At 36.6% G+C, this 10,857-nt stretch overlaps 1 protein-coding gene across 3 annotated transcripts in view; it reads right to left on the bottom strand.

Annotated features, from left to right (window-relative positions):
- Positions 1 to 2,855: 2,855 nt before the first annotated feature.
- Positions 2,856 to 10,857, bottom strand: part of LOC128536096 (coiled-coil domain-containing protein 9B) — a 38,594-nt gene continuing 30,592 nt past the window's right edge. For 2 of the 3 annotated variants that reach the window (XM_053510256.1, XM_053510258.1), the window contains 2 exons: positions 9,003 to 9,080; positions 2,857 to 3,281 (listed from right to left, as the gene is read on the bottom strand). In XM_053510256.1, coding sequence (XP_053366231.1) covers positions 3,108 to 3,281; positions 9,003 to 9,080 — 252 coding nt within the window. In that variant the 3' untranslated portion in view covers positions 2,857 to 3,107. Of the gene's footprint in view, positions 3,282 to 9,002; positions 9,081 to 10,857 lie in introns of all 3 variants that reach the window. The other variant, XM_053510257.1, reaches the window with a different exon arrangement.

The following is a 10,857-nucleotide window of genomic DNA, read 5'->3' as shown; positions in this document are numbered from 1 at the left end:
TACTGAGGACAAAAATTAAGGATCCGACTTTCTGTTTATCTCTAGACCATCAACTGTTTAAAACCAATCCAAAAAAGGAAAACCAAGCACTAAGATGATAAGACTCAATGAAATTGATGTCTATGAACCCTCACCCCCTTCTTTCCCCATCCAATTTATTTTCCTCTTAAGAGCTCTCTCAATAATCTCTCTGATTATCTTTGGGGTCATTTTAATCCCATTTATTGTTTAAAGTCTTAAAATAAATGATTGAAATATATAGATATTTTTATATATATAGTGACTTTTATACATAAACTTTGGTAACAATTTTAATTGAGGTTGAAATTGCTGAGGTCAAATTAAACCCAAAGATAAAAGATGTTAGTAAATTTGAAGGTAACAGGAATTAAAAAATAATTCCAGTTAAAATTGTATTTTAAAATTTTAGATCAAGACATAAATGCATGAATGTATTTTATGCTTTAAACCCATGTTATGGTTCTCACACACATTTCTCTCTCTCCTCCTCTCTATTCCTCAGTGTGAACTGTAGTCTACTGAAATGTGCATCTATTAATCATTAATACATTTATTAATAGTTTGCTGGGTATTTATGACCTACATCAATATACACCTATAAGATTTTTTCCTTTTCTGCCTAATGATTTTTTTTTGGGCGAACACAATAAAACTTGGAAGCCGCCTGGAAAAACACAACCGGCAACCATATAATTTTCACCCACATCTGCATTGTTCAACCATCTCAATTTGATGGGAAAAACATGGACTTCTGCTTGAAACCCCTAATTTCACACATAAAAGCACATGGCATAATTTAGCACTAATGGCTTAGCTGTTTTTTAACATTTACATACAGTGGTGGCAAAAAGAATAGAGACAAAAGTGAAAAATCAATGTTTTAATGAGATTATTGAATTCTTAAAATAATGACAAAGATAATAGGGATAATTTATAAGCATAAGGTCTTTTATTCTTCATAACCTGCTGAATCTGGCAGGGAATTGCGTCAAAAAGGTGTTACATACTCATGTACTCCATGTTTCCTTGATTGCTTTCTGAAGATCATACATGAACTTTCCCACTGCATTTGTTTTACATATTCACCAAGGTTCAAGAGTTTTCTATTGGGTTTATGTGTCTAGACGACCCCGGATGTGGCTCCAGAAGCTGAATATCATTGTCACATAGCCTTTTTTTTTTTTTTACTAGTTTTAGTGAATTAGCACAATTCTCATCCATTTTGTGTAAAGAAAGAAATACAGGGTGATTTACTTGAGAGAGGCCATGCATCTTCTGTAAAAACTCTCGCTATGATGAATCAATGAATATGGTATATACCTTGACATATGTGTAATCAATTGCATTACATGTGATGCTGGAAGTGATCTCAGTTTTCTTCCAGACACATTCGATGTAGCGCCGATGTGCCTCCGCTATGAGAAAGGATCAATAGTTCTGTCGTTTCCAGTTTCTGTACCATACTCTAAATAACACTCTGAGGGTTCGTCATGAACACCATATTTCTTCCTAAATTCACTCTGATATTGTTTAAACTAATTGGTGACCCAATAAGTTTACACAATGAAGATGCACTATTTATAACTGTACACCATCATCCTGATGGGTGTCGAGTGACTGAGGGAAGGGGTATGCCGTTAAAAGGTGCGATGGCTGTCCGGTGCCTACCTTATTGGTCTGAATCAGGGGCACCCCGGCATGTTCGAAGCTTAATATACTGAGGAGCATGCTGTACGCTGCTTTATATAACTTTAACCTGGCGAGAGTTATTACCCAATATTTGGGGCCTCTTTCAAATGAACCACACTGTGTAATGCTTGCCATACAGGTATGCTGTCTTAATACAGTACCTAAATACTTTAGCCACCACTGTAAATACAATGTTCCCCATTAAGAAAATCGTTTATGTAAGTTCACTCTGCTCTGCATGCGGGAATAGAAAATATAGAGAACCTTTTTTGTTTTAAATCCCATGATTTGTACAAATACTTAAACTGGAATAACTTAGACTTGGATTGCTACAAAAAACGAGTAAGAGGAACTTGTGTAGTTCAGTCTTGTCTTCCAACAAAAGAATTAAGCAGTTGTCCAATGATCCATATAAACCCACTGATCATGCCATTAAAAAAAAAAAAACTACATCTGAAAAATCATGCGTTTGAATAGGTTAGTAGGATTTGACTGTATTTACAGTATGGTGTAAAGCACAATGCACATTACTTGCTATAGTACTTTATCTACTGTTATCTACTGTGAGCTCTTATGCACTGTTGATAATGACTGACATCCTAGAAGACACTGTTCCCATTAGAATTACATTTTGTCTTCATAAAGTAAGTATATAAAATGAGTAAAAATGTAACTATTACTTTAGGTAGAAATATGGACACAAGTCAGTAAATCATTCAATGTCCCCACAGACAGAACAGAGCCACTGTCCTTTGTTCCATCTTTTCTATTACTCTTCTGCATATCTCTCTATTTGAATGTTTCAGCCTAACGTGCATTCTATCAAAAATATGTATTTTTTTTGTACTGTATATGCAGAAAAACAAAAAGCAAGCTTGACTGTTAGTTGATATCCAAAGAAGCTTAACTTTTGCAAATTATACCAGAAATGCAACTTTTTGCTATCCATCCAATTACTGTGACACATCATCTTTTCAACAAATCATCTTTTCCTCCACTCCCCCCCACCATGACTGTCTTTATGTCAGGTCTGAAAAAGACCCATTTCCAGGCTCCATACCAGGACAATTAACCGTTAAAAAGCATGCAATACAAATTAACAACAAGATAACGTAAATAAATATTGCATGACATTTTAATAGTCTAGCAAAAATAAATTTTTCTTTTCAATATAAAGAAAGCCGAAAAATGCACAAAACACTCAAAGACTCAAGTTGACTGCCTCAAAAGAACTGAAATTTAGTGGCAGTTGCACATGCAGTAAGAGAAACAGCTACACAAACAGACAAAAGAAAATTAGATAAAGCCCAAACCAAAACCAAGACAAACTGTATAAATCATATGCGTTCATGAGGCACACAAACAGCATGCAACAGGCAGAGAACGGCCACGGCGGCTTACGTAAGCTCGGGTTTGTCCATGTCCCAGGCTCTCCTCCACTGACCCTTGGAGTTTTTATGGCGGGCCACACGCTCTCTGTCAATTTCTTCACGCTCTTTTTTCCAACGTAGGTACTCCAGCTGCTCTTCGCTTGTTGTGGGGACGTTGAGATCAGTCAGCAATTCATTTTGCTAATGAAAAGAAGGGATAAAGCAGCAGTAAAATAAAGTGTATAAGAAAACTGTTTCTAAATATCTGACTGATAACAGGCAGTCCCCGACTTATGAATTAATTCCGTTTCAGGAGTATGTTTGTAAGTTGGATTTGTTTTTAAGTCCGACAAAGTGAGTCTCGTATGTAAAGCATACCAATCCACTTGAAAGTTTACAATTTGAAAGATGGAAAAGTTAATAGAAAGTCCATTTTCATTAATGAAGCCTTATGTACAAAATTATAATCATTATGCAAGAGACCTTTCTTCCTCCCTGAAAGCACAACAAATTCTGCTCTCTTGAACTCCCAGGCAAGGATGGCTTTGGCATATCAGTATTCAAACTTTCAATTTCCAGACTAAATGTTTTTCTATTGCACCAGTATGTATTTCATTGCCTCATAGACTGACTTTGTAAATATGCATCACAAAAAGGATTTACTGACTTTTTTCATTCAAATACCCAATTCCGAAGACCAATATACAATATAATATACAATATAGTTTGAAAAACGTCTAAATGAACAAAAAAAAAAGTGAAACACTCATATATTCTAGATTCATTATGTATCAAGTAAAATATTTCAAGCCTTTTTTTTCTTAATGATTATGTTTACAGCTTATGAAAATCAAAAATACAGAATCCAAATAGTAAAATGTTTCACTTTAAATTTAAGTAAACACAGGAAGATCATTGCTGAAAAGGCTGCTTGTTTGGCTTGACAGAATTCTATATGTAAGCATATTCATAGAAATTTGACTGGAAGGGAAAAGTCTGTTAGGAAAAGGTGCAAAAGCAAAAGGGATGACTGCAGTCTTAAGAAGGATGTCAAGTAAAGCCAATTCAAAACTTTGTGAACGCTTCACAAGGAATGGGATGAGGCTGGAGTCAGAGCATCAAGAGCCATACACAGATGTCTTCAGGAAATGGGTTACACGTGCCATTCAAAGTATCAGGTCAGTCCTGAAACAGAGACAATGTCTAAAATGTCTTACCGAGGCTAAAGAGAAAAAGAACCGGACCAGTTTTCAAGAAGAGGTCAGTGTGAAGTTTATGCAACACTCAATCGGTCGGCTGACAAGCATAATGGAAATGGCAATTTTCTTCTCCAGCAGGCCTGCCCACAACCAAAACTATGACTAACTGGGTTATTGACAATGATATCACTGTGCTCGATTGGCCAGCTAACTCACCCAACCTGAAGAAAATCTATGGCAAGAGGAAGATGAAAAACAACCTCAGAAGTGCCACAGGAGCAGGATTACTCTCCTTGCCATGCCATACTGATGCTGGTTATGGTTGAGTGTATAAACAAACATGCTTTTCAGTTGTTGTACATTTCTGTATTGGAAATTTTATGATAAATTTTATGATAAATTTTAGGAAACATTTAAATATTTTAAGACACACCAAGTCCCCAACATACGAACAAGTTCCATTCCAGGAGCTCATTCATAAGTCCAACAAACAGTCTAGGTAATACGATACTAACAGAATTGCCTAGACACATAATAAAACTAACATGGTCCATGATCTTGTCCTAGTTCTTTAGAATCGTGCCAATGGTTGATGGTTTTAAACTCGCTCGATGGTAAAAAATAATTTTTATTTTTTCTTCAACATTATTGCTTAGCGCTTGTCAACAGTACCAGCTTCATCGCCGCTGCTTTTACACTTGCTTCTAGACATCCTGGGATACATGCTGCACACGCATGACAAGGTACACCGGACATGTGATAAAATTTCCGCGACTGAAAATGCACGAACGCATGCTTCATCTTTGTAACTCAATATTCACAAGTAGGGGACTCACTGTACTATATTTAAAATTTTCATGAGCTGCACTCAAAGTAAAAAGGTGTGAAACTGTTTACATTACATATAAAGAATCTGGAATATAGGAGCGTTTCCCTTTTTTTTAAGAATATTATAAAATTTAAAATAATATAATTTTTTTTTTTACATGCATTGTATGTGAGCTCTCTTATAATGCTTTTAATTTTGGACATGGTGGATAAAGAAGCAAAGCCATTTAGTCATTCGTGTCAGAGTAAGAAACCCTTTCCTTAATTAGGAAAGCAAGTTCTGCTTGATTTGTAGGCTAAGTTGGGGAAATAGCTTTAAATCAACCATTTGTGATGGTATAATAAATCAGCCATGCTTAATATGCAGTTTTTTACTCAACTGTTTGGCACAGTCAAAAAAAAAAAACAGTACTTTTACAACCTTAAGTCACATCCAGTCTGGTTCCTTCGTGTGTTCACACAAATTTCCAGATCAAATACCAAGTACAGTTGTTACAGTGAGCATTGGTATCAAAGCTGATACCACTGCATTGCTAATAAGCTCCTCATATATACACTGTGGTCACTGTCTAAATATTCACATGCAAAACTGTACAGACAACAAGCCAGACTGCAAAGTACAGTACATATAACACACTGCATTAGTCATCAGGCTTCAGTATACACGAATGACGTGGAATTGGACAGGAATGACTTACAGGAATATGTAATATTTGAGCCTGGGAAAATGTTCAATTTCACTGAACAAGTCTAATAAGGGTATGATTTATCACACACATTTAAAATGTTTGAGTTTCTCCCACTCTACTTCCCTTTTTCTAAAATGAATGAGATATATTTTTCTCACGAATAATATGACATTTTTATGTCCATCTTCCTTATGGCAACATGTTATAACCGAAAGCAATGGAGGCTGCATTGGCTGGTTGTGTTGTACAACCAGTCAGAACATTAGATGTGACCTGGATGATTGTTTAAGCCAGACCAGCATAAATGACAGCATGAAGTGTAGAGTGAAATGTAACTAAAATGTTCTTTATTTTATAACTATTTTTAATTATTCTGATATCCAGTTCATCTCTACATACATACTGCATTGTTGTTACAGCTGCTATTCTACCTACACGCCTATCTTTATCCTCTTACAGTTTTACATTGCACATTCCATATAAAAATGTATATATTTAATATAACTTCATTTTAACATTATTACAATTTGTAAATGTGTAGATTAGAAATTTTTCCTGTTTTATCCCATTGCAATAAAAAATCTTTAGATTTTCCTATTCTACTTATCTTTCCTTTTAAGGTCACGAAAACTCGTTTAAGCATTTCACTGCATATCATATGTGCGTATGGTTGCGTGTTGTGTACACGACAAATACAATTTTGATTTAAGCATCGTATGAACAATATGTACAACAACTGTACAACAAAATACATACATGTTTAAATTTGTTCCAGGAGTTTTGAAATGACGGTTATAGTTTCGTAATTGAGCAGTCATTTAAAACCTTCATATTTTTCACCATAATTTGCAAATAAATTTTTAAAAAAAAATACAATCTGATTTTCTAGATTTTCTTTTTCTTATTATGTCTCTCAGTTATCTATGATGAACCTGCACAACTGGTGGCTGACTAAATACTTTTTGCCCCACTGTACATAAAGAATATGAAATATGTAATATGAAAGCAGGTGCAATGTGCCACATGTGCAGCTTCCCGATGTGTCTATGGAGTTGTAATAAATTTTCCTAGAAATGTATTATGCTTTTCAATGTAACACATTTACATATCTGACCCCTTGATCCGGTCAGCATGAAAATGAAAGCCACCCATTTGAAGAACATATTTTTGTAACTCAATAACTCAATGTGCTGCATGAAAGTGCTGCTTTCTGCATTCAAAAAATATTGCCAGAAGAGTCTCTTTTTCTGATTTCCCCAATGACCTCAGGTGGTTGTATAAAATAATGAACACCAAAAATAGCACCTTAGTTATTTGAATACTTTCACCAGGTACATGAAAACATGACAATGAGTTCACAGTATTTCACTGGCATCCAGATATGTAACTAATCCATTGTCAGTAGTGCACAAACCGGAAATATACTGAAAAATACTGAATAAAAAATAATAAACATATATTAAATTGAATGCATTAAAGAATTTTGCTTTGCTAATAACATTAAATGTTGTACTGTACCCATTGCAAACATCCTTTGCTTTTTTTCATTATCAGGCATTTATCTAGTCGAGAGATGTGATCTACACTGCCCCCTGTCTGCCTGCTTGATCAATTCATCTCACTCTAGATGGTTTTTCCTGCTTTTACGCTTACCACCATATGCGCATACCAACCATGTAAATCTAAAGAGCATTTTAAGAGTGAGAGTGGCAGAACAGGAGATTCCCAGCGTGAAATATGGAGCTGCTGCAACCATGAGAAACAATTACGTGAACCAGTTACTTAAAAGACCTTTTTCTAGCATTCTTCCGAGATTTTCTAAGAATTAATATTTCTTAGTTAAACAATTAAGTAGACTATTAAAACTGTTAAACGCATTATTTAAACCTGGAAGGATAATGATGAACCATCCTCTTCGAAGGATGTGCCAGACAGAGAACTCAGATCTCCACCTCGCAACCCACAGACACCCAAAAGATCCACTGACACCATCCTAACACCCATTTTTCATTTCTAATCTGCTAAAACCTCTCCAATGTGCGTACAGTGTTTAAATAAATGGCCCTTACTATAATATCCTCTTACTACTGTATGCAATTTGCAAATTGTTTTCTCAAGGTCACACGCCGGATAAAATTAATAAGTGGTGCTAGACCTTCAGCTTCAACTATTTGTGCTTTCGATGATCACACGAAGCAAGTTACTTACAGGCTGATGCTGAAACAGAAACAAGCAAACTGCAACACTGCTTCTTCTTCTTCTCAAATATAAAAGAATAATACTTCTATTTTATTGTCAACCAGCCGAATAAACAATGAATAAATCCTGCAAGATGTTACAATAATGTCCTGCATCATCCACTGATCCTTTTTTAGACAATCCTGTCATTGACTCGGTGCCTGTTAATCAGTTTCTCCCTGCATTAAAAACAATGGCATTGACACTTAATTCAGACAGCATGACGCATGATGCTGTCACTAAGCAGACCAACGGAGCCTTCACATTAGGGCCCCGGGATAGTTTTGTTACAAATCCATACCTGATAAAGTAGGCAGGCACATGAGAGCGATATTTTCCAAAAATATTAAGGACAATAACAGGCATAGCGATAAAGTTTGGTGCCCTTAATGGTTAGCACTGTCGCCTTGCACCTTCCTCCAGGGACGAGGGTTCAATTCCCACTTTCGGGTCTCTGTGCATGAAGTTTGCATGTTCTCCCCGTGCTTGTGGATATTTATCCGGTTTCCTCCCACAGTCCAAAAACATGCGGATTAGGCTAATTGGTGTGCCCAAATTGCCTGTACTGTGTTAATGAGTGCATGTGTGTCTGTGTGTGCCCTGTGTTGGATTGGCATCCTGTCCAGGGTGACCCCGCCAAGTGCGACAAGTCTCGTGGAATAGGCTCTAGGCCCCCCCGTGACTCTGTATACAGGATAAAGTGGTTTAGATGATGAGTAAGTGAGTGTGAAATTTTACTTCCTTGTTCTCTTCTTCTCGTGTTTAATGGCAGCTCACAGACTAAGTATGTGCCAGAGAACGAAAACCAAAAAGCAATGTACAGTAAATGCTGGATAGCAGGGGGAGTGGAGAGGGGGAGCAATCGTTCCCGAGCATAGTATTAATCAATCGTTACTTATGTGAAAATGCCTAAATGTTCCGCTATTAGTTACCAAGAAAATAAAAAAAAAAAAGAGCAAGATGCTTACCTGGGGATAGGGGTTATACTCAGTGAATCCATGATGAGCACCCTCAGATCGATACTTCCTTTCCTGCTTCTTTCCAACCTGTTGAGAGATTAGCAGCAGATTTACTTTATAGTCATTTTCATTTATTCTCTACACTGCTTATCCTTCATGGTCATGGAGGGGCTGAAGCCGATCTCTCAGGAGACTTCAGGCAGGAGGTGGGTACACCCTGGACAGGGTTTAAATCCATCACAGAGCACACATGCACACACACCAAATCCAACACTACAGAAAAATCTGGGAATGTTACTTAGCCTAATCTGCATGTCTTTGTAATGTGGAAAGAAACCACCGGAGTACCCTGAGAAAACCCACCAAGCACGGGGAGAACATGCAAGCTCCACGCACACAGACCTAAAGTAGGAACCAAACCCACGACCCTGGAGGTGCCGCACTATGCCGCAATATACATTCATACTCATAAATATGAATATTTGCTTCAACATAAAACAATTTTATTATTTCTGTAAAGCATAAACGGCATGGCATCACAAAAATATGCAAGAAATCGCTTTACAACGAAAGTGTGCAGGTGCAATAAATACATTCAACACAACACACAAAAGAAAAACCGCAGGAGCGATGAGAATTATATGCGCACTTTGGGTACGGGATTATACTGCCCTCAACTGGACAAAGTTAAGTTATCCTAAAAGTTAAGTGTGCTTTGCATTTGTGGTTTTAATTTGGCACCCACTATATATTGGTGCAAACAAAACGTAATTTAAGTCTTAATTTATGCACAGAATTTTAAGAGAAACACGACTGTACTAAACATGCTTGAATAGGTGTGGCAGGCCAAACGTGGTCAAGCGCCATCTGTGGTATGATGGAGATACGAAGCGAGAGCAGGTAATAAGTGATGGGCTACACTCTGACAAACAGAATTGCAATATATCCATTGTGTCAAGTGAGAGACAGCAAGTAGAGGCATAACCTTACCTTACCAACAAAACAGTAAAACCTTTGATTGGGAGCATTATTTGTTTCGGAAGCATGCTTGTAATCCAAAGCAGTCATATATCGAATTTCTACATAAGAAATAATGGAAATTCGGATTATGTGTTCCAAAGCCCAAAAATATTAATATAAAAATAATAAATACAAAATATAAAGTAAAAATAAAACAACATAACCTGCCTCTTACCTTTGAAAAAAACTGATAACTGATAGGTTGAGTCAAATAGTGTAAACAACCCAAAATAAGGCAAAAAGTAAAAAGTATATGAAGATGCCTTCAAAAACTCACCCCAATTATTCTAGAATCACCAATTATTTTATAGCCAATTCAGACATCTGATAAACATTCCTTTATTTCTACATATCGCTACAGTATACTGTATAATATATACACACACATAGATACATACACATTGTTTTTAATCTGCTGTGTGTGTGTGTGTGTGTGTGTGCCAAAAATTTAATTTTTCCCCCAATATCATGCAGCCCTGATTCATGTCCAAAATAAATAAATGAAGCGAAAGGGGGAGATTATGAGTTTCTCCCATGACCCCAGGCTGTAAATCAAGCGACCCCACACTTTGGGTCCTGAGCCCTGGTTTGGGAAACCCTTCATTGGAGATTCTTGTCTCTACCAAGTCAAAAAAAACACAACCCACACCCACCAAACACACACCCAGACCCACAATCCCCTGGCACCCTGGTTCTTGTCTCCCTGCTGAATAATTTAGTTTTTCTGCAAAGTGCAGCTAAATGTTAATTAGGTTAAAAACCTTCTGTTCATTATGCTAGGAAACAATGCTGCAGAGAGCAAGAGAGAGAGAGAGAAGAAAAGAGAGAGTCTGTGTGTGTAATG

The sequence above is a fragment of the Clarias gariepinus genome, chromosome 13 (genome assembly GCF_024256425.1).
Source record: "Clarias gariepinus isolate MV-2021 ecotype Netherlands chromosome 13, CGAR_prim_01v2, whole genome shotgun sequence".
In the NCBI taxonomy this organism is placed as follows: Eukaryota; Metazoa; Chordata; class Actinopteri; order Siluriformes; family Clariidae; genus Clarias; species Clarias gariepinus.
The sequence above is the reverse complement of the archived record's forward strand: the minus strand, read 5'-3'. Positions and strand labels throughout refer to the sequence as shown.